The 27386-nt window shown below is 51.5% G+C and overlaps 1 protein-coding gene across 1 annotated transcript; it reads left to right on the plus strand.

The window, feature by feature from the left end:
- Positions 1–313: 313 nt before the first annotated feature.
- On the plus strand, positions 314–27082 carry ZC3H4 (zinc finger CCCH-type containing 4; the record flags this gene model as incomplete). The annotated part of the gene is given in 16 exon segments (XM_081869908.1): positions 314–381; positions 383–465; positions 468–504; positions 9999–10215; positions 11393–11506; positions 12168–12384; positions 12987–13129; positions 13737–13833; positions 14028–14167; positions 15259–15372; positions 18197–18308; positions 18630–18739; positions 18957–19312; positions 19635–19909; positions 20931–21182; positions 22793–27082. Coding segments are annotated over 16 exon segments (3864 nt in total). The 3' UTR covers positions 24322–27082.
- Between the last annotated feature and the right edge of the window lie 304 nt (positions 27083–27386).

Genomic DNA, 27386 nt, shown 5'->3' on the forward strand with positions numbered 1-27386 from the left:
GCGAGTGTCGGGCGGGCGAGCGGGCGGCGGGCGCCATTTTGTGTGGTGCAGCCTCGGCAGCGGCAGCAGCCCTCCTCCGTGCGCCCGGCGCCCGGCCAGCCCAGCCCGCCAGCGGAGCGCGGCGCCTCAGGCCCGCCGAGTACAGTGACTGTGCCCCGTCCCGGTGCGCCGCCTCCTCCTCCTCCTCCTGCTCCTCCTCGTCCTGCTCCCCCCGCTCCCCGGTCCCCGGCTGGCTGGCTGGCTCCCTCGCCCGCCCGCCCGCCCGCCCGCTGGCGCCGCCCCGCCCGCCCCGGCCTCCCGCCCGCCGCCCCCCATGGCCGTGGAGAGCCCCAGCCTGCCCCCGCCCAGCAGCCCGCAGGCCAGGCCCCCTTCCCCCTCGCCGGCCGCCGCCGCCGCCGCCGCCTCCCTCCTCCACAGCCACCACCACGGCAGCAGCCTGGGCCTCGGCGGCGCCAGCGCCCGGCCGCTCCAACAACACCACCACGGGCCCGGCCCGGACGAAAGGTCCAGTACCCGCCTCTCTCTCTTTCGCTTTCTCTCTCTCTCTCTCTTCTAGCGGGGGGGGGGCAGGGCGGGGCGGGAGGGGCACGAGCGGGGGGAGGGGAGGGGGCAGCCAGGCGGGGGAGGGCAGCGCAGGTGGACCCCTCCCCCCCCATCCATCCCGGCATGGCGGGGAGGCCAGGAGGAAGAGCAGGAGCAGCAGGCCCCGGAGCCTTGGTGTGCGCCCCCTCCCGGGCCAAGCCGGGCATTTGGACGCCCCGCCACGAGGGACGGGGGGGGGGGCGGCAGTGTGACAGGCAGAGGGGGATCCTCCTCCATCCTTCCCTCCCCCACTCCCCCGAGGGCAGGTGGGCAGCGCAGGGTCGCCGTGGGTCTACCTTGGCGCGCGCGCACGTGTGTATGCTCGCACACGGGGCGCGTGCCTCCTTCCTTCCCCCCTCCCTCCTTCTCTCCCTCCCTCCCTGTGGAGTTCTCTCTTTCATGTGATGCAGGGGTTGGGTTGGTAAGTAATCTCTTTTATTGAATAATTCAATTTGTACCTTGTTCCTTTCTTTCCCGCCACAAACAAAAGGCCAGAAGTCAGTAAGCATTTCGTTTAAGGAAACGAGCAGAACGGTGTCCCTTTCTGTTGGGCTGCTTGGTGCCCCTTCCGTATGTGACCTTAACTTAGGAAAGTACTCACAAAAGCACACACCATCCTGGAAAGAAAAAGGAGATGTTTCGGATTCCTGTATTTTGTAAAAAATAGCTCAAGCCCTGCTGTAAGCTTTGCAGGGTGAGTGGCTGCCCCCTCGCCCGCCTCCCCCCCCCCCCAGCCAAGGGCTATGGAGCTCCAGCTGGGATGCCACCCAGGCACTGTGTCTGCGGACTCCCTCTTCATCTGGCTATCTGGAAAGTGGACACACGCTGCACTTAGTGCAGGTTTGCAAAGTTGTTTCCAAAAAGGATAAGCAGTTCCAAAGTGTAACAAATCACAGTGTCCCCAAAGTCATCAAACACTTCCACCCTCTCCCTCATTTGGTAAGCAATAACCATGTACAGTGTAAGCACCTTATTAGCAACCCTTTTCTTCCTGTTTCCATCGTCCTTTTGTTAACTACATGTTCTGTGCAAAGTTCATGTTTGTACCTCACACAAGACAAGTGAATCCAAATGACAGTAACTCTGTGTTGTGTACATTAGACTCCTTATCCCATAACCCAGCGCTTTCCAAATCCCACCGCTCCTGTTCTTCATGTAAAACAAGACCATACACTTGGTCCCATAGCGAGTGCAGTGTTTTGTCCTGTTTATTCTGATGAAACGGGAAATGGTCTACGAGGGCCACACACTCGCTTATGCAAAATAGCATTGGCTTGTGCTTTCCTGCACTACCAAAAAATACTTTTGTACGCATGTGCTAGAAAACATCTACAAAACAAGGAAACTACTAAGTTGCCCACTAAAGAACAGTATGAAATTTCTGCTTGGGGTGACAATAATTATAATAGTAGCAATTTATTACTTGTACCCTGGCCCTCTGAGTTGCCCCAGACACTAGGCAGCAAATGATAGTTTAAAAGCAAATTTCATAGTGAAGTGTTAAGTTTAGAGATTTTTTTAAAAAATCACCTTAGCATGCAATGCTAAGCTCCCTGATTCTGATTGGCTGGTAGGCTGGTAGATAGGCTGCCTCTTCCCCAACCTTCATTGGAGGAGAGGAGGTAGAAGATCTACCTGAAGGAGCGTCTCCATCATCCAGCCCGGACACTGGGGTCCAGCTCCAAGTTCCCTTCAAGGTGTGAAGCTACAGTGAGCCAGGCAGAGGGTCTTGTTGGTAGTGGCGCCCTCCCTGTGGAATGCCCTCCCATCACGTCAAACAGATAAACAATTATAGGACTTTCTGAAGGCAGTCCTGTTCAGGAAAGTTTTTTATGGTTCATCTTTTATTGTGTTTTTAATATTTTGTTGGGAGCTGCCCAGAGTGGCTGGGGCAACCCAGTCAGATGGGCGGAATAATAGTAGTAGTAATAATAATAATAATTAATAGTAGTAGTTATTATTGGGCAGAAAGCTACTACTGCCAGCAAAGGCCTGAAAAGGAGGGTGTTTGGGGAAAGGGGTGTTGGCAGCTTTGGGTGCAAAGCGCTGAGGACCCTGAACCGTTAGGCCTCAACTACCCGCACCCGGCGCTGCAAAATGGTCTCTCTCGCCCCTTTCTGCCCTGACCACCTCAAGCAGGCAGGGCCTGGGATATGTCCCAAGACCCACCCCTCTCTGGTCGGATTCATCTGCTGATAGTGCTGCAGTCACACACCCCTTTTCTCTTCGTGCCCCGGCTCTTGCTGCGTGGTTTGACAGTATTCACTCAGCGAGATGGGTGGCAGAGATACCACCGCTCTTGGTCTGGTTGAAATTTCCTAGTCAAACTAACAGGAGAAAAGGGTTCCTTTCTCCATCACTGGTCCAGCTCTGGTGGTCAAAATACGTTAGGTGGTTTATCCGCATGTTGGTAGCTCTGGCAGGGACCTTAAAGCACGAATTCGGACAGTAACTGTTACAAAAGCCCACCTTTCCGCCAATTAAAAGCTTGAGCCATTTTATTTCTACTTGTGACTGATCTAGCTTGCAAGCTCTGAGGTGGGCTGAACTTAGGCCTGCTGACCGTGTCCTGGGCAGCCTGAATCCATGTTCAGGGAGTTTGTGGTGGCTGAATGAGGCAGCCAAGGCTTGGCCTGATGTGTTACCAAGAGTTGTGCTACCAGGTCAACAGACCTGCTTCAACTTTGAACATAGATTATTATCTCCCTGCTGTGACTTTATATTCCTCAATTCGTAAGAATTTATGTGGCACTTCTGAGTTAAGTGCATTATTTCAGCACTGCCAACAATAAGCCATTGTTGAGGCAGGTCTGGCAGTGCTTTGTAAGATCTGCTAGATTTTGAAATTCTTCCTACTGACAAAATTAGGCTGGGAGTCGGAGGGAGAAAGACAGAATAAGGATGTGCACACTTGGAAAGTACGAAGTCCTGGGCGCTGATCCTCTTGCCGTTTTGCTTGATGTTAAGTGGGAAGGGATTAAAATACAAACTCTGTATCAGCATTTTATGCTGGTTACAGTCAACACGTTTTTAAGGGAAGTCTTCTTGTGCCGTTAGTAGTTGGATGGAAAGGGAGAACTTTTGCAGATAAGAGTTTCTTCTCCTGCCACTGAGGACACCTGCTGAATTTCTGCTTCTCTCCCATTGTTGGCAACGTAGGAGGTTGCCCCCTGTTGAAACTCATGGGCATTCTTGGGTGAATTACGTCAGCTTAGAATGCCGTGAGTCAACAGTGTGAACAGCAAGGAAGATGGGGGAGGAAACGTGGCTAATTTCCATTACAGAGCTAGATTGCATATTAACTTCTTTTGAAATGACCTTTTAAATTAAATATTTGGCAGGTGCATATAGCGCTTAATGCAACCAAGAGTGACTCGCAGAGTAGTTAGTGGTGGTGGTGGTCTTTTACTGTCTTCTGATTATTATTTTTGCCCAGGGAACCTTGAAAGCAGTTTTGGTAGTAGGAGCAATAGGTGGCCAATTCCTTCGGAAGAAGGTGTCCTACATTCTTCCATGGCAGCCTCTCTTGACGAAGGGGTCTTTTAATAGCCAGCTCTGCGGGTTCCATTCTCCTCTGAGATATGCCCTTGCGCTTCGTCTGGCTTCATAGCACCTGGTTCTGCTGCAGGCTCTTGTTTTGAAAGGTGCAGAAATGATACTGGGCTGAAAGCCGTGCTTTTGGGCAGGTTGAGGCCATTGAAATAATTCCAAAATGTTGAAGTCTCATCTCTCTCCACCCCCTAGCTGGAGGGTGGGTTTTTCAAAGAGGTCCAAGTTAGCTGCCTGCCTGAATTAAGGGCGTAGTTTGTCTTGATCTCCTTTGAAAATACAGTTATTTCTAGCTTTAAGGAACAGGCGTTAGGAAATCCTCCACGAAGGTTTCCGGTGTCTTCACCCTGCAGTGTATGCTGCTAAACCAGAAAAGGAACTCCTACTCCTGCAGGGTTGAGGTTAAGAGTCGTGCCGTATATGATGAGTGTGTACTTAGGGGGTAGGTCCCACTCCTGCCAAATCCCATAGGGCCAACTCCCACCCCAAGGCGTGTGCGTTGTCATGCCGATGACAGGTCCCATTTCGTTTTGGGAGAGCTGAGCTCCAAGTGTTTGCCTTTTCCCAGATTTCTTAGTGAGCTCCTTCATAGCATTTTCCCGGCATTCCGAGTTCATACTTTGGATGAAGAAAGGTCATTGCTTCAATCCCCAACTGCATCTCCCAAGCAGGGCTGGGAGCAGCCACAGTCTGAAACCGCAGAGAGCTGTTGCTGGTCAGTGAGGGCAATACAGAGAGAGAGAGACCACTGGTTTCGCTTGGTAGAAGGGAGATGCTCAGAAGATTCATTAAGGTTGTGTATAATAATGCCAGAGAATGTTATTTTGCCTTCTGTAGAAAGTGCATTTATACTCTAGTGGGCAGGGATTCGCCTTCCACCTGCTGACTAGAGTTCCCCGTGACTGGTTAGATTTCCTCAAAATGTCATTGGCCAAGAGGTCTTTTTGTTGTGGAGTTCCTCACTCCAGGAAACATCCTGGCTTTCCTGAATTCATAGTTCACAGCACCTCAGCTCCTCCCCAGTTTTGCTCTCACAGGAATCATTCCCTGGGTAATTACAGTTTGGTGTTCTCTCCAACACCTTCTTCTTCTCCAGTGTGTGAAATCTCAGGCCCAGCTGTGGAAGGCCTTTGCTGTGGACCTGCAGCCAGCACATATTTTAGCTGATGTTGTAGAAGGCTTCCATAATTGCAGCTAAGTTCTACTCAACAAAAAATCCTTCCAAATTAATGAACCCAAGTTACACCCCTTATGGTTATGGCTGATGTTGGGTCCAACTGTGTTCCCTTGAAGTAGACTCATTAACAGACTTGTTACTTTGCTGGTTTCAGTGGGCCTACAGTGAGCATGAGTAAAGTTGAGCACAGCCCTAGGTTTCAGCAGTCTGCTAGGTAAGCAGCCGTGCTAGAAATTACCCAGGCGCTTTTTGCGACAGGCACGGGTCCAACTGTGACCACGTGGAGATGATCTCTGGCTGCCTGGTGGGTGACTGACATCTCCGTCTGGCTGGCCCCTCCACCTTTCTTAAGCAGGTCAGGAGCAGAGCTTACTTGCTGCATTTATATCCCACCTTTTTCTCCAAAGAGGACCTGGATAATCCTTCAGCGGCCCTGTGAAGTACAGTAGGCGGAGGCTGTGGCTGCCCATAGGTCACCCAGTGAGCTTCCTGACTGAGTGGGCATTTGAACCCTGATCTCCCAGGTCCTGTACCACACTGGCTTCCAGCAGTCCGCATGTTATGGGACAGCTATATAAAGAAATATAGGGCAAGCAAAATGTCACTTAGAAAAGGATCTGAAATATTTTTCTAGAAGCTTGAATACGTATGTTTTTTTCTGGATTGTTTTATTTGTTTTTAATGTGTTGTAAAGCTTTGCTATTTTTTCTTTAGATTATAAAGTGGTATAGAAATTAAATGAAATAATAACAACAAACTCAATTGGAGGGGCGTGCCTAGACATACCACTGTGGCAACCATAACCTAGGTTCAAGGTGACATTTGGCAATCGGCTCGTATAGCTGAGTGTCTTAACACTGGTATGCAGGTCAGGGGAACGATATCAACCCTATTTCATTTTAGCATTGTGTTTGTTCAATCCAAAGTTTAGAGACCAAGGTGGTTTTTCCATGGCTTTCCCATTTCCCACCATCGGGGCAGCAGAGACACTGGCCTTGATTTTTGACCAGAAAAAGTCTTACTATATCTATTAAGTTTCAGACACAAAGTAAGAAGGCAGAAACTATTCTCATAGAGAGAACTGATATATTTCGGTTGCAGTAATTAAATAAGAGCTTGATATTTCTGTAAACGGTCCAGTAAAGCAAAACCACATACCACTTGCTCTGAGGCCCTTCTGCCTGCAGTGCTTCTGTTCCTTAATCAACTTAGTATATTCTCCTAAAATTACCTTTCTGCCTCATTGCCTTGACAGTGTGGCTTCTCTCTTTACGTCTGTGCGCTGGATCCCTGTCATGTTTCATTCAAAGTTCCATGTCAGGCTCCGTGGCTTCCCTTTTGTTTCCGTCCGGTCTTTTCTTCACGCTCGTCGCCTGCTGCCCTGTACTCCCCCGTGGGTCTGTTGAAGCCAGGCCCTTCTCTTGACCGCTCAGAGGTGACCTTTGTCTTACGCAGCCTTCTCCTGCCATGGCTTCTTTCCTCAGCCTGGTATTCTTCCTCTGCCTCTCTCTGGCAGATGTGATCTTTTCAAGCACAGTGCCTTTGCCGTGCCCTGGGTTTTGTTCTGTTGGCACCAAACACCTGCAGAAGCACAAGCACCCTCCCCACATGGACTTTCCAGGAGAAGCTTCTGTGCTGTTCTGATCCAGGCCTTGGAAGGGTCTTGTCTCCTGCAGTAGGCTCCAGCCACATGATCTGTGAGGTCACACAGGGCGACTGTGATGTAATACTTTGCATGAAGCTCAGCATTCTGCTGCAGAGGTAGCAAAGGGACTGGCTCCTGAGGAAAAGTCCCCAAGAGCTGTGGTGGGCCTGTCACAAGGCTAGCGTTTCCCCCAGTGTCAACTTGATTCTCTGAAAGCCCTATAGCCACATGGCAACCACGCTGCTTTGCCCTATAGCCACAGTGAACACGTATGGCAAGCTCTACTATGAAGTTGACAGAGCCCTGTAGCTTTTAGTATTAATTACTTTACTCAGAGTTGCTAATTAATAGCTTTTCACACAGCATTAAGCCACCAAGTTTTAGATCATTTTGACTGCCAGAATAAGGCTACAATCCTAACCACACTTACTAGGGAGTAAGCCCCATTAAACACAGTAGGACTTACTTCTGGGTAAATATGCATGGGATTGCACATGTATCTTGCATGCTGAAGCCCTCAAGGCGTTCTCTATTACCAGACTAAGCATGGTCAAGGCGAAAGCGGTGTGTTTATGCCCAGGTGGAAGAGGTTTAGGTGAAGGGATCAGTGCTGCCATTGGAAAGTGGATGGCAGAGATGAAGTCCAGCTGCCCTAAAAAGGCTGCGGCTTCCCTTCTGTGCCCCCCCCCAACTTTAGGCTGTCCAAACCCCCTCTCTCCCAAGCATTCATTTGTAGGGATTTGAGGTGTTGGATGCCGTTTTTCTTCTAAGTTATTTTGAGAGTTGGAACAGTTATAACTAGTAAATTGCAGTGCCAGATTTGGCTCTCTTTAGGTCTTGGAAGCCCCTACTGCACATGCTTCCAGTTGTGGAAGAGCTGCAAATAATTCTGAAGGTTGCTGCCAGCTTTAAACTGTTCCCTGTCTGAGATGCAAACACTCAGCCTGGAGGCGGTGGCACTGCCCTGGCACTGCCCTGGCTGGCCACACACCACCGTCAGCACCGCATCACTGTGTCCTGCTTACAGAGAGAGGACAGCCGAGGGGCTGAGTTGTGTGCAGGGCCGTGTCAGCTGGCTGGCAGGCTCTGGGGAGAAAGTCAATAGGTTCTGTAGCAGCAGCAGCAGCGGCAGCAGCCCGGCTTCCACCATGTGTGCTGCAGAGGCAATTTGACTAGCATCAGACTTTTAGTGTCAGGTGGAGAAAGAGAGGGCTTCATTGAGGTGAGGCATGAATATACCTGAGGAGCAGGCAACCCCCATCCAAGCCTATTTTTTTCTTCCCTCTCTTCCCCCACCGCCCCCTGAGATCAGGAGAACAGTCCTGTTTGCTGTACTCAGGTAGCACTAGTAGCTCCGTGCAAGTAATGCTGGCTCACGCCAGAAAGGATGTGAGCTTGTCTCCCCCGGCAGCTCTTCCTTTCGTGAAACACATCGCTTCCTTGAGTGCCTGCTGTTTCTTAGCCCTGGAAGTCAGATAAACCACATCCTTTACCTATTGCCTTCAGTTTACAAGCACAGAACATGGACTAGCATAAGACAGGCAAATTGAGGTGGTTCTTTATTTGAAATACATTTTGAGTCAAAATGTAGTGAGTATTCCAGTTTTAAGTGCGTGTGAAGTTTGTGAGTCCAACCTTCCAGCAGAAAAGTGGGCATGGTTGCGATTTCCACATCTGACGGTCTACACTGATATGGGCTTCTTTTCTTAAATGAAGATTACATCCATTAAAAATGCCATATGGGAAGCCGGCCCCATTGCCAGCTTTGTATCTTGGTCTATAATTTGCTGTATGTCCTTGGGCCTCACTGTTGTGCTTGGCTCACGGATACTGATGGAAGCAGCCAAACCGTTCGTGGCCTGGAGAGTGCCAGCCTAGAAGTTTTGCTTTCGGAGTGACTGGCTGGCCTGGGGCCTGCAGGGCTTCTGCCATAGTGGTGGTGGTGCTTGGAGTGGTGGTCTTCAGAGCATCCGCTGACCTTTCCCCACTGCTGGTGCCTCTGCACAAACCGCAGCCAAGACAAAATAAAAGCCTGTGTGTCATTCCAAGTAGGAGACGAGCCCCTTTCAATGGCTGTTGAAGGGCCCAAGCAGATCTTCAGGAGATGTTGGTTTCGCTTTAGAAATAAGATTCCCACTCAGGAATTTGGTCGCATGTAAGGAAAGCTTATAAGCTGTTGTGGCAGAGGGATGGTGAGCACGACGTATCAGCTGAATCCTCGGTTCTCAGCTCACACTGGGTCTCGCCGCCAGGCCGCCTTGGGTCAGCCCATTATCATCACCCTCTTAGCTGTATTATGGAGGTGATAAAAATGGCAAACCTTTTTTAGTAAACACTTAATTTATGAAATGAAAGCATGTCATGCATGAACTCTTTTGAGCAGTTTTGGGGACTTGCTTTAGAAATACGTGCGTTATTTATCCTTTCAGCCTTGCAGAAGAGTGCAGGGTTCCTCCGCAATTGGTTCTCTGGCTTTGAATTGGGGATGGAAGTTGTGGTGACTTTTGTCTTTGGACGGGAAGAAGTGGCACTTCAGCTCTGGGCTTTCTCAGCTCTTCTTGCGTTGCCACTTTGCTGTATTCTTGGGCTGGGGAGGAGTAAATGGGTTACCTCGCAGTGGCAGTGTAAAAAGGCAACACTTCATTTTTGTGTAGATACCAAGCAGTTGGAATAGCAATGTCTCTTGCTTTTATTTAACTCTGAGGTTTCCAGTCACAAATGTGTTTGCGTAGTCAGATACGTAGCCAGCCACTTGATGGTTGCTTTTGCTGGTGTGTGTGTGCATGCATGTGTGTGTTTCTATCCTCTCCCGGAATATAGTCTTAGGGCTGGAGCTGTATTCATTTTTGCACATACTCTGCAGAATAAGGACCTGTTCTGGGAGGAAGCAGGACTGGTTTGGTTCTTTTCCAATGCACTGATCAGGCCTGTGACCTTTGACAGGCAAGCGACATGCTATTTAGCACAGTTTCCTGCTTTGAAACTCCCCTCTGTCACCTGCCTTGCTCCTTCCACCCAAATGATTCTGGTTGTGTGTCTTTACAGGGAGGATGGGGAGCTGGAAGAAGGGGAGCTGGAAGATGATGGGGGCGAGGAGCCGCATGATGCTTCAGAGTCCCGAGAGAAGAGTCGGAAGGACAAAAACGAGAAGCATCATAGTGACTCGGATGAAGAGAAGACTCACCGGAGGAAAAGGAAGCGTCGGAAAGAGCGTGAGAAAGAGAAGCGGAGGTCCAAAAAGAAAAGGAAATCGAAGCACAAGGTGGGTGAGGCCAGGCAAGCTTCAAGAATATCAGTTTCAGACCCCTCCTCAACCTTTCCTTTGATTTACAGATAGGTAGCCGTGTTGGTCTGCCATGGTCAAAACAAAATAAAAAAATTCCTTCCAGTAGCACCTTAAAGACCAACTGAGTTAGTTCTAGGTATGAGCTTTCGTGTGCATGCACACTTCTTCAGATACACACTGTGTATCTGAAGAAGTGTGCATGCACACGAAAGCTCATACCTAGAACTAACTCAGTTGGTCTTTAAGGTGCTACTGGAAGGAATTTTTTTATTTTGTTCTTTCCTTTGATGTTTGCCCTGGTCTGGGGTCAGAGAGCTGGGGACGTAAAGGGGATGCCAAGCACAGACTGTCACCTGCATTTCTTAACAAGGATCTTGGTGGGCCCAGAGCCTGCTGTGCCAATGGCATGCTGGTCTTCAAAAGCATGAGGGGGCCACACAACTGCATGAATGAGATGAGAAGCGATGAACTAGAATCAAAGGTGGCAGAAATGTTTGGAGGCTAGAAGAGATCACTCTTGATTAAAAGCAACTGCTTCTAAGGTGAACAGATGATACGAGGAACCAAAAACAGCTAGACTTGCATGTAGAAATACCAAAGTATCTGAAAAATCATGTAACCTAGAGTGCATGTGCTGGAAGCCCAATTTCAAGTTGCATTTGATGCCTTTGGAAACAGCCTGCTTGCTCCAGGCAAGCAGTATCTTCTATCTATCTGTCTATCTGTCTATCATCTATCTATTTTCAACTGCTACCCATTAGCCAGAGCTTTCAAATCTCTAAAAACCAAGGAGGGTCATTGGCCTATCAGGTTTATAATCTAAAAAGACACAACACAAAAGATAAAGGGGTTGGGAGGGAGGAGGAAATAAGCAATCTAATGGCCAGCTGGCATGAAAAAGTTAATGGAGAGGAGGCACAAAAAGTTGCTTGTCTCTCTGTTGTGCCGATGGGGTGTCCCTGCTGCCCTTGTCTTCTGTTGGCTGTTGCAGCCTGATGTAGTGACTGCTGCTTCATAAATAGTTGGAATTCCCACCTGTGTAGAGAAGTCTGTGCTGAAAACATTAAAGCTCCTTTTAAGCAGTAGCCAGAGCTGGGTGAAAAAAGAGCACGATCTGGGGAGCAGCCACTAACAGCCTTGCTCTCCTTTGCAGCGCCATGCCTCTTCAAGTGACGATTTCTCAGACTACAGTGAGGACTCAGACTTCAGCCCTGGCGAGAAGGGGCATCGGAAGTACAGGGAGTACAGCCCTCTCTACTCCTCCTCCGTAAGTGCATTTGGAAGTTCACCGGGAATCGGGCTGGGGTCTCAGTCCCACCCTGCGGTTGGGCAAAGGCTCCCACGCAACAGGGGCCAGCGGGATTTGTGGCAGAACTGGCAGGTGGCAGTGGAGGCCTCTGTGCCAGAGGGGAAAGCAGGCAGCTTGGTGTCTGCTCCCGGAAAGGGTGGTTTGGAGGAGAGCCTCCCCCAACGTGGTGCCCTCCGTACTTTTTGGACTACAGTTCAGCCTCAGCCAGCATGGCCAGTGATCAGGGATGTCCCTCTGGAGAGGCTGGTTTAGAAGATGCATAAGGAGCCCATTTGTACCTCAAGACCCTATACACCTGAGGACCAGGTTATGAGAGAGACTGCCTTATTCCTGCGGCCTACGGGAGAGTTTCTCCTGCAAGTCCCCAGGATCTCAGCAGCCCTCCTCCACAGGAACTCAGGCCAGGGTTTTTGGTGTGGCTGCCCATGCGGTGTGGAGCAGCATTTCTTTCAAGAGACAGGTGGCTTTCCCAGTTGACTCAATGTGTTTTTGCCAGGAGTGCCTATGGCACCCTGTTTCCAGTACATTTGCTGTTTTCATTGTACGTCTCCTTGAGATGATGGGTGATGGTGATCAGCTTGTTATGCCTGGTAATAACTCTGTGTGCGTTCACTTCCAGTCTCATCAGCAGTATTCATCATCTCACAGCGCCCCCAAAAAGGGATATTCCAAAATGGAAAGCAAGAACTACCCCATGTACGAGGAATATGAGAACGAGGGCTATTGTGACTATGAGGGAGAGGATGACGAGGACATGGGCAAAGAAGACTATGATGACTTCGCAAAGGAGCTGAACCAATACCGGAGGGCCAAGGAGGGGTCGCACAGGGGGAGAGGTACACACCCGCCTGTGCTTAGCCCTCATTCCAGATGCTGGGAAAGTGTTTGCTCCCCAGTACAAAAGTGACGCCCATCGTGAAAGTTAGTCAGCATTCAAAGGGATTAAACTTGCCTTTTTAAAAGGTGCTTCAGGCTCAGTGCAGATTTTTGTTCTGGGTTCAAACTCAGAAAACAGGGTTGCGTTCCTGCCTGCTTTTTGTCACCAGGGAGGAGTTGAACTGTCTCTGCCTGTTAGGCTCCCTTGAGGCCAGCTGCAAATTTTGAGTCAGATTGACTTTGGTACCGAAGGTGCGTTAGCTCCTTGGTTATGCAGGTCCCTTGCCACAACATGGCTGCTTTCCTTTCCTTTGAGATCTTAGTCATAGAAAGGCAAGACAACATATTCCCCCCCACCCCTGGTGTGTTGTGTCCTCTGGTCCACAGAATCATGGTGGCAGGGCTGTGCGCCATTGCATGGGAATTTTGCTGTTCCTGATAGACAGATGCAAAACTCTCTGCTGTTCCTGCTTACAGGGAGCCTTGGCAGGAAGCTGGAAGCAGCGTCTCTTTATGCCCCAGAGTCTGATCCGTTTTTGTTTTGTTTGTCTTGTGTCCACAGGGGGTCGTGGCCGAGGCCGAGGCTACCGTGGTCGTGGAAGAGGCGGGATGCGTGGGCGAGGCATGGGCAGAGGCAACCGTGGCAGGGGAAGAGGAGAGCACCCGGAGGAGGAGGAGGAGGAAATGTATGAAGAGGAAATGGAGGTGAGCTGGCACGGTTGGCGCTTGCAGCCAGCCCAGCTTCTGCAACTTGTGTGGCATCTAATCAAAACATACACAACTGTATACAATGGAAGTATAATACATACTGAATGTCCCAGCGCAATTGGTATCATGACCCAAAATAATATCCACTTGAGGCCTATGTGTACAGTGGCAGAGGACTTGAAAAAAGCATATATGCAATCTTGCAAATTGCTTTTCAATATAACCGAGAGTTCAATAGTTTGACTATGTAGTGAATCTTCTAGATAAGATGAAGGACTCCGGCCGAGGAGATGCCTGGGCATTGTCTTCATTTCGCATATCATATCATCTTCTAGTCGGTTCAGACACATTGCTAAATAATACATGTCATGCTGTTATTACAATGTACATTGCGACTGTACATTGCATGGACATTGTTTTGTCCAATTGCATAATATAAATTCCATCGGGACATTCAGTTCGTGTTATACTTTCATTATATACACAGCTGTGTTTGTTTTGGTTAGATTCTATTCTCTGTATTCCTTCATTGTTGGACACTCCTTGTGTGGCATTTCATGAGCCAAACCCCACTTTGCTGATTTCTCCTCTTTCTGAATGCCAGTACTGCGAAGGAGAAGAGCCTGCAGGGGGAGATGAGTATGACGACTATTCCAAAGAGCTGAACCAGTATCGCAGGAGCAAGGAAGGAAGGGGAAGAGGTAGGTAGGCCGGGGGTCTTGCGGTTGGCCAAGACTGCAGTTACCCCTCTGGCCGGCAGGCTGGAGCCCTCACAGGCCTCTCTTTCCCTTTTGTTTGTGCTGGCACTGTGTGATCCAGTTGCCTGTGTGGACTTGAAGTGATGGTGTGCCATCTGTTGCCATTTAAGAAAATGTTGTTGCTTGACTTGTTCCAGGCTTAGGTCGTGGCCGAGGCCGTGGCTCCCGAGGGCGAGGAGGCAAGGGGATGGGCCGAGGAAGAGGCCGAGGGAGAGGAGGCATGGGCAAAGGAGGGGGGATGAATGAAGAGGACGACTACTACGATGACGACATGGGGGTGAGCGACTTCCCCGACCCACGTTCCTTAAGCCTTCCCCTACAGTTTGTGTGCCTGGATCAGGCCCCTTCTGCTTCCATGGGGCCAAAGCCTGATTGGTCGAGATGCAGTTGCAATCAAAATTACTCAACCACCATTGCAAATCAAGTTTACAGTGGAACCTCGGTTTTCGAACATAATCCGTTCTGGAAGACAGTTTGACTTCTGAAACATTCGAAAACCAAGGATCAATGAGCGGTTGGCAGAATCCATTGAAAAAATAGAGAAATGCGCCTTGGAAGCCGTATGACTTCCAAGGCATGTTCGAAAACGGAAGCAATTACTTCCGGGTTTTCTGCGTTCTGGTTCCAAATTGTTCAGCTTCCGAGACGTTTGAAAACCGAGGTTCCACTGTATTATCAAAATTTGCAGACTTTCAGCTGTTTGCAATGAGCAAATCAAACAAAAGCAATTGAAATAGCTCAGTGCAGCAGATGCTTCCTGGTTCCCCAAATTCAGCTGAAATTGCAACTTATACTGGCTTCTCCAGTCTCACTATTATTCAGCCCCCTGTATAGAACCCCTCACAGCAACACAAATACAGCAGGTGTTGTCTCAGGCGCACCTGGTACAACTGATCAAGGGCTCCACTAGTTGCACTAGGTGTGCTTGAACACATGGAATACCTGAGCTGACCAGGGGGTTGCAGAGTGTCAAATTTGGCTGCATGGTAGGAATATGGCTAAGCTAGGAGAATTGTCCAAGAAGGTAAGAGAAGAGAACATCGCCCTTCACAAACAAGGAGCAGGATACAAAAAGATAGCAAAGGCACTGCATGTTCCTAGAGACACTGTTGGCAGCATAGTTTGCAAGTTCAGAGTTAAAGGAACAGTGGTTACACAACCTGGATGGGGCAGAAAAAGGAAGCTATTTGCAGCAGCAGCCAGACTTCTGAGAAGGCAGGCTGGGAAAAACCCAACAAAATTGTTGCAGCAAGACTGGGCGGCAGCAGGCAATATTTACAGATTGTTTTGTTCTAAAATTATGTAAACTACTTTCGGAGGCTTTGCATGAATAACATTGGTAAATAAAGTGTCTTGTGATTGCCATAGGATGGAGGCGGAGGCGGGAATTATCGGCGGAACGACCACGATAAATCTCACCAGCAATCAGATAAGAAAGGAAAAGTCATCTGCAAATATTTTGTGGAGGGAAGATGCACCTGGGTAAGTGTTCAGGACCAGATTTCCTTCCTGGCTGCCTGATGATGTGGTGGCCATGCACTGGGTCTGCAGGCATATGTGCCATCGGAGTCTGTTGCAGCAAAAACAGCAAGGCGTCTGTCTGGTGGCACCTTAAAGGCTCATGGACTTGTTATGGCATAAGCTTTCTTGTACTAGAGTCCACTTGCATCAGAGGCTTGTACAGTACAGTGGTACCTTGGTTCTAAAACTTAATCCGTTCCGGAAGTCCAGTCAAAACCAAGGCGTGCTTTCCCATAGAAAGTAATGCTAAATGGATTAACCTGTTCCAGACTTTTAAAAACAACCCCTAAAACAATTTAACATGAGTTTCACTATCTAACGAGACCATTGATCCATAAAATCAAAGTAATAAACAATGTACTGAACAGGGTTCTACACAGTCACAAACCAAAACAAAAAGAACCACAAAAACGCATTATAAATAGCAAAAACAGACAGACCTCAGCGTAGCACTCAAAACGGAAGTGTGGCACTCAAATCAGAAGCGTAACACTCAAAACAGAGCACGTTCAGCTTCCGAAAAAAGTTTGCAAACCAGAACACTTTATTCCAGGTTTGCAGTGTTTGGGTTCCAAGTTGTTTGAGTACCAAGGCGTTTGAGAACCAAGGTGCCACTGTACAGTGGTGCCTCGCAAGACGAAAAGAATCCGTTCCGCGATTCTCTTCGTCTAGCGGTTTTTTCGTCTTGCAAAGCAAGCCCATTGACGGCTTAGCGGATTAGCGCTATTAGCGGCGTTTAGCGGATAAGCAGATAAGCGGCTTAGTGGCTTAGAAAAAGGGGGGGAGGGAAAAAAAGTCGGAAAAACTCGCAAGACATTTTCGTCTTGCGAAGCAAGCCCATAGGAAATTCGTTTTGCGAAGCGCCTCCAAAACGGAAAACCCTTTCGTCTAGCGGGTTTTTCGTCTTGCGAGGCATTCGTCTTGTGGGGCACCACTGTACTTACGAGGCTGGTGGGTTTGGACTCTGTGTGGCTAACAATATCCGGAGGCTTCCATAGTAGGCTGGAGAGCATGTATCCAGTGTAGGAAGAGCCACTGCTTGGGAAGAGAAGGGGGGACAAGCCCAGAGGGCTGCTGGCTCCGCTGTGCACCTTGCTTGTGGCCTGCATTGCAGTGCTGGAAGAAAGCTTGCCTGCTTTTGCATCTGCTGGAGAGCCGTCCCATTGCTTTTAGGAGGCCAAGTCAGGAGTAGTGAGCAGTCAGCAGTTTCTGTGCCTCCGTAGGGGTCAGTGAGCAAGCTGGCTAGATGTTCTCTTGGCCCTCACGCCTTAGCTCCGTTCCCCTGTTGGTGGTGCCCAGAACGGCCACATTTGGTGGTTCACCTGCCGGTGGTCGGATCGGGGAGACACGGAAGCTTCCATCTCATTTAGGGATCTCTGTCTCCAGCTCCTGTGGCCTCATTTTTGCTCTGATCCTGTCAGGAAAAGGGGACATGAGTATTTGACTAGAAGGAGCAGCAGATAATAATAATTATAATTATAATAATTTTATTTATACCCTGCCCTCCCCAGCCAAGACTGGGCTCAGGGCGGCTAACACCAGGTATAAAAAAATTGATTAAAATACAACTTAAAAACAAGATTAAAATACAACATTCAAATGCAGCCTCATTTCAGTAGAAACTCAAATCAAAAACTTTTTGGGGATGGAAATGTCAAGTCTTCACCAAGGCCAACTATCCAGACTGGTCCTACGTGGGCCAGAAAAAAGCAGGGAAGTCCCCAAATAGGAGTTCCATCACAGAAGGAAAAAGGAAAGAGGGGGAGGGGATCAAGTTGATTCCAAGCCAAAGGCCAGGCGGAACAACTCTGTCTTACAGGCCCTGCGGAAAGAGATCAGATCCTGCAGGTGAGGTGAAGTGCCTGCTGTGCCCCCCTTGGCCTTTGCCAGTGCTTCATTTGGGGGCTCATGGCTGATGGAGGGCCCTTTCTATGTAATGCATACTTGGCCTGTGTGGAGGACGTAGTGGCTACCTCTTGAAGAAGGGATAATTGTTTCACCACTATTCTGTTTTGTGTGTTTATTAATGTGCTGCCCTTCACAAGATCTCAGTGTGGCTCTGCATGTAGAAATGCAATAAAACAGCAGAAAAACAAGCAACCAGAGAGTTAAATTATGCGCCATTCCCCATCGCCAGAGTCAGACCTGGGTGTGGCCCCATTGCATGTGACTGAAGGGCTACAAGGCATATGGCTGGTTGCATAGGGAGGGCAGCAGCAGGCATCTGTTGCTCTCTAGAATTTGCTGGACTCTAGTTCCCATCAGCCCCGTCCAGCACAGCTGGTGGCCAGGGATGGTGGGAGTTTTAGTCCAATAGTACCTGGAGGGCCATGGGTCCCTGAACTCGGCTGTAGGGGAAGAGATCACCTTGGGCTCTCCATTGACTTGGAGCGTATTAGATTTCACCTCTTTGGCAGGCATAATGTTACACCGCTAGATGCCAGCTAAGTCCCGCTTCTGTCTTGCTGTACCACCAGCTCTGCCCATTTTGGCCTCCTGTGCCAGCAGTTTGCTGCTGATGTCACAAAGACCTCGAGTGCTGAGCCTGTCCTTGTAACTTGGGAAGGTGTTCATGGCTGTACGTTACTCCTGTTGCTGTTCTTTCCAAATGAGAAGTTCTTCTTTTCCCCTCATTGTCTGATTGTGTGAAGAGGTGGCTCATCTCACCTCTGGAGCTGATTGAGGTGGGGACTGTTTCTAGGGATGAACTGCTAAACATCCTTTGTGCTCAGGTGTCACACTGTGCAAAAGTCAGCTCTTTGCACCTTCTGCTTTTTCCTGGCAGGGCGAACACTGCAACTTCAGCCATGACATTGAGCTGCCAAAGAAGCGGGAACTGTGCAAGTTTTACATCACTGGCTACTGCGCCAGAGCTGAAAACTGTCCCTACATGCACGATATCCTTTCTGGTTGCTTCCACGCCGGGGTTTCTTAGATTTGCCTCTGAGTCCTGCATTTTTAGAGGAAAGCTAATATCAAAGGGTAGTAGGTGGGGAGGTTTAATCTGACTCTCCATACTGTGGACAACGGCTAAGCTTCAGTCAAAGTTTTTGAGCTGGGCCAGGGTTGCTCTAGGGAGATCAGCCCCGCCCGCTTCCTGGGTGTGAGAGCCCTGAGTCTGGGGGTGGGCCTGCTGCAAGCCGAAGCCTGGCCTGGGGTGTGTTAGTTCTTCTGTGCCTTTGCCCTTGGCATGATTTGCTTTCTTTAATGCCTCGCACGGGACTTCCCTTGCAAGCTGTTCCACACGACTGGGAACTGCATCAATGGAGACGACTGCATGTTCTCCCACGAACCTCTCACAGACGAGACGCGGGAGCTTCTGGATAAGGTGAGTGGGCCGGGGGGGGGGCTGCTGAGCTTTGCTTCCGGTCATGGAAGCCCTTTGCCGAGGGCAGTGCCTTCTCCTTAGCAGTTGTGGGGCGCAGGGATGGTTCGGGAGCCATGCAGTCGGCGTGTGGGGATAACGGGAGACAACTCCTCCTGCCTTACCACCCAAGGTGGCCCCTGCCTTCTTCGCCCACGGCCTTGTTTCGCTTGCCCCTTAGATGTTGGCGGACGATGCTGAGGCCGGAGCAGAAGACGAGAAGGAAGTGGAGGAGCTGAAGAAGCAAGGCATCAACCCCCTGCCCAAGCCGCCCCCCGGGGTGGGGCTCCTGCCCACCCCCCCTCGGCCGCCAGGGCCGCCAGCTCCAACGTCGCCCAACGGCCGGCCCATGCCTGGGGGGCCACCTGCTCCGCCGCCCCCACCGCCTCCCCTCCCGCCCCCTGGGCCCCCGCAGATGCCGCCTCCGATGCACGAGCCCCTCTCGCCGCAGCAGCAGGACATGTTCAAGAAGATTCCCTCCCTCTTTGAGATTGTGGTGAGGCCCACCGGCCAGCTGGCGGAGAAGCTGGGTGTGAGGTACGTGCCACCTTCCCTCCAGCGCGCACGGGGACCTGGTGAGGGGCAAGGAAGGGGGGGCGCCAGGGGCTTCCCCCTCCCTCTTGGTGGCAGCCAAAGTGCTTCAGGTCCCGGCCTGGGGGGTGGTGGTAGGGGGCTGACTCCTCTTTCCAGGCTACGCTCCTCCTCCATGTCCTGCTGCCTGGCGGGGAGCCACATGCAGCAGGTTTGGCTTGACCTGCCTCACCCCGTGCTGAAGTGAGCCGCCTCTGAAAAGGCTCCTTTTCCTCTTCCTCCTCCTCTTTGGCCATTTTGCTGACCCTCGCTGCCTTCATTCCTCTAGGCACCCAGGCATGTCTCCGCCTATGTTCCCTGGGCATCCCGACATGCCCCCGGACATGCCCCCCGACATGCTTCCTGACATGTGCCCTGACATGTGCTCCGACATGCCCATGGGCCCTGGCATGAATCCTGGTCCTCCCATGGGCCCTGGGCCCCCAATGATGCCCTTTGGGCCTGAGGAGATGCCCCCTGGCCCACCGGCACCCGACTTCTATGACGGCTTCTACCCGCACCCAGAAGGCTTGGAGATGGACCCCAGCCTGATGGGTGGCCCAGGTACTTTTAACTCATTTATATCCCGTCCTCCTTCCCTCCCTCCCTCCCTCTCTTCCAAAGGAGCCCAGTGGCAAAACAATACCATTGCAGGCAGTTAAAAGAAAGCACGTGAAAATAAGTGTTTACTCTTTTAAAAATAGCAGTTAAAAATAGGTGCATGTCAGTGGTGTGGCTAAAGAGAAGCTGTGGGCAGCAGGCCTATTATTATTATTATTATTATTATTATTATTATTATTATTATTATTATTATTAAATACCCCACCTTTTCCCCCTATGGAACTCAAGGCAGCTTAGGTTTGAAAACGAGACCCGCTAGAGCGGGTGGCACTGTGGTCTAAACCACTGAGCCTCTTGGGCTTCCTGGTAGGAAGGTCAGCGGTTTGAATCTCTGCAACGGGGTGAGCTCCTGTTGCTGTCCCAGCTCCTGCCAACCTAGCTGTTTGAAAGCATGCCAGCGCAAGTAGATAAATAGGTACCGCTGCGGTGGGAAGGTAAAAGGCGTTTCCGTGTGCTCTGGCACTCACCACGGTCCTCCGTGTGTCAGTAGCGGTTTAGTCTTGTGGGCCACATGACTTGGAAAGCTGTCTGTGGACAAACGCCGGCTCCCTCGGCCTGAAAGCGAGATGAGCGCCGCAACCCCAGAGTCGCCTTTGACTGGACTGAACTGTCCAGGGGTCCTTTATCTTTTTTTACCTTACCCCACCTTTCCCCCTTATGGGACTCAAGGCAGCTTCCGTATGAAAATAAGACCGTTGGACTACAACTCCCATCATCCCTGACCACTGGTCGTGCTGGCTAGGCATGATGGGAGTTGTAGTCTAACAACATCTGGGGACCCACAGGTTGAGAAACACTGCGCTAGAGCATTGAGTCCAATGGGCCCTTTGGACCCTGCAGCCTGGAGGGCCACAGTATGCTGGGAGGCGGCTGCTCTTGGAGGCTCCTCCGTCCCTAGCATGGCTGTGCTTGCTCTCCCCGCCCTTGTTTCTCACGGCTTCCTTGCCTGCGCTTTCCCTGACAGAGGGCTACGGGAACTACGATGAGATGGACGAGCTGCCCGGGGAAAACATCTTCCCCGACCCTTCCTTGGAGCCAGACCCCTTCTGCGACGGAGGGATGCCCAGACTGCAGAAGCCTCCCACCAACGTCCCCGACTTCCTGCCGTCCACGCAGCGGGCTCTGTACCTGCGCATCCAGCACAAGCAGCAGGAGGAGGAAGAGAGGGCTCGGCGGCACGCGGAAGGCTACAAGCCGGATCGGGAGCACGAGGAAGGCAAGTGGCTCCGGCAGCCCCTGACTCCACGCTTGCTTGGAGGGGGCCAAGCTGCTCTGGTCGTTCAGACTGGCTGTCTTGGTGTCCTCCTAGATCAGAGGTTGGGAAGTGGACCCCCCAGAACCCCCTCCCTCCATGGACCACTTTCACAGTTGGGCAAGGCTGCCTACCTGTCAGTCACCTCTTGTCATAGGACGTCAGGTGACTCAGCTTCAAACCTGCAGCTTGCAAAGGAAAAACCAGGCACTCACCTAAGTCGTTGTCCTTCCCCCCTGCCTTCTGAGTCTTCCTTCTTTGCCTGTGGCATAATTTGATGCTGTCAGAGCTGCCTCTAGGTCCCAGCTCACAGAGGACCAACGCCAGGCTGATGTTATGTACAAAAGTCTTTATTGAAGTTTAGGTTCCATTTCAAAGCCAGAGCGTGCAGCCCTACGTCTAGACTCTAGATCGGCGAAGTCCCATCTGAGTCTCCGCCCCTTCCGCACCAGTTTAAGATCCTAGCCCTGCTCCACCTTCTGCGCTGCTCTCTCCTCCTCTGGGTCCTCCTGCCCGCTGGGGCATTCCCCTTTCTGGACTCTTCCGACGCTGAGTCGCTTAGCTCCTCCCCCTGCCTCCGGCGGGCTTTGGGACCCTGTTCCCAATCCTCACTCTCTGCTGTCCCGCGCTCCTGTACATTTGAACTTGCTTCTCGCGCCAACCCAGTGACCTTTCTCCTAACCGTTACACTACTTCTATCACTGCTTTCCTCTTCCGTGACACTGGCCGGATCTGACCTCCCCTCCGTTGTCCGACTCTCCGAGGGAGGCGTGGTCAGCTCTGCCTCGTCTTCTCTCCCTGGTGGGGAAAGCACTGGCCCCGATGCCTGGGACTCTTCCCCCCCACTCTGCTCTGGTGGGGAAGCTGGTCCTGATTTCCAACTACTGCTCTGGGAGTCCCTGCTGCCCCTTGCTCCTGGGGCGTTCCCCTTGGGACCCCCCTGCCCCTGGCCACTGGCGCCCCCTTCTGTGAATCTTCCGATTCGCTGGAGGGGCTCATGGAATCCCTCGGACCACTGTCCCCTCCTACACTCCCCTCGGATTCCTCCCCCTCGCTCTCCATCTCCCATCTTCCCTGTGCCTCTGCTCCTGAGCCCCTGACAGATGCTTTTTTCTGCAGGTTTATCTGCCCCGTCCCACCCTGTCACATGACCTCAGGTGATGAGCAGGGGGCCATGGGTGGGGCCAGAGGTTGCCCATCCCTCTCTTAGAGCCCCTCCTCCTGGGGTTCTTGAGCTGCAGCTGGTGAGAAGGAAGTGGTCTCTTCGTTTAGGCTGAGGACACAATCATCTGCCATTCATGACGGAGTCTGGCATAGTCCAGAGCCCTAACTGACCTCTAAAGCTTGGGTGGTGCATGTCTCAGAGACAGACAGAGAGGCAGACCTTTTGCTTGGGGTGGCAGTTTGCATTTAATGTTGCCTTAAGCACTTCGGCCAGGCGAGGTTTGCGTTTTGCAGTTTCAAGTATCTTGTCAGTTGTCCCTGATTTGGGGGTTACTATAGCCAGGATTGATACTCCAGCTTTGCCTCGTGACTCATTCTGTTGCCCCTTCTCTCTGCTCCCCCCCCCCCAGGTGATACTGGCAATTGGTACTCCAGCGACGAGGACGATGGCAGCAGCAGCGTCAGCTCCATCCTGAAGACTCTGCGGCAGCAAAGTTCCAGCCGGCCCCATGAAGACCCTCCTAGTGGCGCTGGCCCCGCCTTGGGCAGGAGCGACCCTCGCCTCCAGAAAAGCCAGCCCCCGGGAAGCGGCCGGCCAGCCGACCCTCGCCTCCTGCGCGACCCCAGGCTTTCCCGAGGCGTGGAGCCTTCTGCTCCGCCCGGCGCAGGGGACGCAGGGCCCACAGATCCCAGGCTGGCGCGGCACATTCCCCCCTCTGCCCCTAAAGCAGACTCTCTGCATTCCAGCCCCTCCGTTGGGCAGAAGGGCGTTCCAGTTCCAGACGAGGAGGAAGGGGGGGAGAGGGCCCTGAGGGACAAGCCGGTCACGATTCCCCTGGATGCTCTGCCAAATCACACCCTGAGGGACCCTAGGGGCCAGCTGCAGCAGTTCAGCCACATCAAGAAGGACATTGTCCTGGTCATGCCCGGTTTTGCCCGCATGGTCCTGTGGAGCCCCGAGGACCTCATCCCACTGCCTGTCCCCAAGCAGGAGTTTGTTCCCGTCCCGGCGGCTCTGCAGGCTCTGCCTGGTCTTGATCCGCGCCTGAACCGGCCTCCGAACTCCACCGGCCTCTCTGACCCCAGGCAGCGGGCAGCAGCCCCAGCAGAAGCCTCGGCCGGTTCTGGCTCCAGCCTCCCGGACTTTGAGCTGCTCTCGAGGATATTGAAGACCGTCAACGCAGCAGGCAGCCCAACCCCGAGCGACAAGCCAAGCGACCCCCGGATGCGCAAAGCCCCTGCTGACCCCAGGCTGCAAAAGGCTTCTGAGCCCCCAGCGCCCTCGGCGCCCTCAAAGCCAACAGAGGCCGCCAGCACGTCGGCAGCTGGCCCTACTGCCTCCTCGGAGGCAACCCCCAGCATCGCTCCCTACGACCCCCGGCTGCTGACGGCGGGAGGGCTGAGCAGAGGCACCGGCCAGAGCAGTGTCCTGAGTGGGATCAGCCTCTATGACCCAAGGACTCCGGGCTCAGGCGGCAAGGCTGCGGAGCCAGCTGGGGAGGGCAGCCCGGCGGCCAAGGGCTCTGACGGCGGCGGCAGCAGCAACAGCAGCAAAGGCAGCGCCAGAGGGAAGGAGCCCTTGTTTGTTCGCCGGTCGGCCCTGGACCAGCTGGAAGCGGAGAAGCCCAGCGCAGAACCGTCAACCGACAGGTACAACAGCTACAACCGGCCACGGCCCAAGGCCGCCGCCACCACCACCACGGCCACCACTGCCACCACCACCACCACGCCTGCTGCCACAGAGACTGCCGCACAACCCGGCATCCACAACCTTCCGGTGCCCCCCGTCTATGGCATGGTGAAGCAGGCGGCCAAGTCCGGGGCAGGCAGCCCCTTTGCTGGAAACAGCCCTGCGCAGGAGGGGGACCCGCAGGACGCCGGCTCCTTAAAGGATGTTTTTAAAGGCTTTGACCCCACAGCCTCCCCGTTCTGCCAGTAGTATTAAAGACTTGCCCCTGCAGCCTTGTGCCCGAGAGAAGCAGCAGTGTTCAAAACTTGTTCTCTTCTTTTCCTTTTATTCCATTAATTCCCCCCCCCTCCACCCCAGCCATATAACTTGTATATACCTCCTTTGGGTTTTGCTCAGTGCTGTAGCGTGTAATATCCAAGCTGCATTGTAAACAAGTAATCAGAGTATCTTAAGTAGTACTAGCCAGTATTGTCTGATGCCCTGGGCCTTTGTTTGAGGCTCACCTGGAATCATTCATTGTCTTCAAATCTTCTTTGGAAACCTGGGCCAGCAATCCCTCCAGCCCTTAGCCTTCCTTTGCACAGTGGGCTACGTCCGAACCCCTCCTGCTCCTCCTCCTCTTCAGGTCTTCTCTGCGGGGTGGAGGAGAGGCTGGGGAGAGAAAGGTGGTTCCTTCCTGGTGCGTGAAGGGATGATGCTGTCAGCCATGCTGATCTGTAGAATATATGTATCTTCATTTCTTAGCTGTAACAAAATAAGTGTATCATAGCCTTTTTTTAAGAAGAAGAAAAAAAATCTAGTGCGGTGAAAATTACCATGGAGAAATAACCATGTTGGATTATTTTTGTAATTGTGTTGGATTTTAAGTACTTGTTTGCCATTTCCTGGAGGTGGCTGGATCCAGATCGAGCTGAACTAGAACAGGGCGCTACATCTGGGGTGTTGGGGCGCCTCTCAAAAAACGTGATGCTTTCTACCAAAACAGAATTTGTAGTATTGAAATTAAATTATTAATATCCCTTTGATTCCACTTGTCTGTCTTCTGCACTTGTCTTAATGAGCAGGCACTGCCAGGGCTCCCAAATGGCCTGTAGATTATGTAGCTCCTACGAGAACAGGCAGTTTTGCAGGCCGTCTTGGGGAGGTGGAAGGGGGCAACTGTAGAGCAGGCCAGGGCCCAGAGGCTCTGCTGGAGAGCAGGTTCACTTAAAATCCAGCCTGAATAACTCGAGATTCCACGTGGCTTTAGAAGTGGAAGCGTTCCTGAAGGTGGACAGTCCTTTGGGAAGCATCAGAAGAGCAGGTGTCTGGCGTTGGTGCTTCAGAAGCAGCTGATGAGGACCAGGAGCAAGAACCAGAGATTGCAACGTCTGTTCTTGAGAGCTCATCGCAGTCAACTTGCCTGCTGGCTGTTTTAAAGCCCAGCCAGAATCTCTTCTCAAAGGGAAGAGGAGTTTGGGGCCTGCACTTGCTTCATAGCCCCCCTGCCCTGCATTGTACTGCTGCCTCTCCCCTGCCAGCGTCGTGAGGTTGGCATCTCATCATCTCTGTGTTAAAGCACACAAAGCTGTTTGGCCTGATCCTGTAGAAATAAGCGCCTGCCGCCTCTTGGCGGCCTCCTTCAGGTGGGGCTGCTGCTCTTCGTCGTCTTCCTTCTCACCTGTCCATCTGCACTTGAAGGCAGGAGAGAGACTGGATGCTGGCCTGGAAAAAGTATTTCTCAACAGCAAGGGTCTTTCACAGCTATTTGCAGTGTTCTGAAAAAAAGCATGAGCTCTGTCAGCTCGGCAGAGACGAGGTGCTTGTGCCCTTTCTGCACAAGGAACCTACCCAGAAAACGAGGAGGAAGAGGCAGCCGAGGCTTCCCCTCTGCTTTGACTGAGTCCTAGCGACCCAGCCTGGTCAAAGGAAGCATCCTGCAACCATGCTCAGCACACAGCACCCCCAAAGATTTGGAACAGGTTGGTCTCTCCCCCTGCGTGGAGGTCATAGTCTTGAGTGGTGAAGGCAGTAAACACTGTGAGCGGAGTGTGTCTTAGCTGAAACTGACTAGCTGTAAGAAGGTCTTCTCTCCCTCCCGTGTAGTATATACGTATGAGAAGTGGTGGGGTGTCTTTCATTCGGAGAAAAAAGTATTTAGGGTTGGGAAAACAGCTTTAAGGCATTTGCATTGCTGGGAACGTTGTGGGTGCTGAACTTGGCAGTGTTTACTTTAAAAAGGGCCATCAGGACACCTTGAAAGGTTGGTCGTTCCCCAGACCTGTGCCGCTGCAAATCCTCCTGTTCCAGGCACATTCATTTAATGGAGATGTGGTTTGGCTCTTACCCGGGAGCATAAAAGCCACAGTGTATTGGAGGAACTGGTTTAAGAATAGGAGGGACGTGTTCCATCTCGCTCCAAACTTAAACCAGTTTTCCTTGGTGAAAGCCGAGATGGTTAAGCCAATTGTCCGTTCTACAAACTTGGCAACCGTTTCACCGTTCTGACTCTATGCACAAGCATTGAGGTCTAGCTGCTGTAGGTCCTGTGGGAGGGACAGTGAACTAGAACAAAATTCTCAGCAGCCTCCCCAAACTATCATTTCCAGGGCTCCTTGGTGCAGCTATAGCTCTCAAACTGGTGTAAAGTTTTTGAGTGTAACTTTAACCAGGGAGGTTCTTTGTGAAGTATTCTGTCTTGCGTGCTTATTTAGATAGAGATGCCCAGTGACATTTGTATAAAAAAAACTGATCTTTTGTAAAAACTGTAAAATCACTTCAATAGACACAAATGGCAAAAAAATTAATTGATGAAATTGGTCATCTACCAGAGCTTTATAAACATGCTATAAAATGTAAATACTATTTGAAATGGGGTTTGTATATATTGTACTGGTATTTTTACAGTGAATCTTTGGTTGCATGGCTCTCTACTTTCTTTTGTATCACACATTTGTCTTCCAACAATGTCATCCAGACTCAAGTCTCCTATCATTGTACTGCTGACATTAAATGATGCAGTGATTTTAAAGGCTGCTGTTGTTTGGCTCTGGTGTGGAATCCCTTTGTAACAGAAATGACCGCCCCCCCCCCGAGGTGCAGTTTTTCAGCCAGGGGATGCTTGGAAGAGACAGTATGCAGGGGAGGGGTCCCAGGATGGTGTGGTATAAGGTAACGGAGGAGGAGGAGGAGGAGGAAGAGGATGGCATTTGCGAAAGGAAGGTGGCAAGGCTGTCTGGCAAGCTTGGCATCTGCCGTTCTTGGATTTTCCAAACTACTCCTGACTGACCAGCCCGCTGGTCCTCCGCTCTGAGATTACAGTGACAACCACTTTG

The sequence above is a fragment of the Podarcis erhardii genome (genome assembly GCF_964252035.2).
Source record: "Podarcis erhardii genome assembly, chromosome: 7".
Classification (NCBI taxonomy): Eukaryota; Metazoa; Chordata; class Lepidosauria; order Squamata; family Lacertidae; genus Podarcis; species Podarcis erhardii.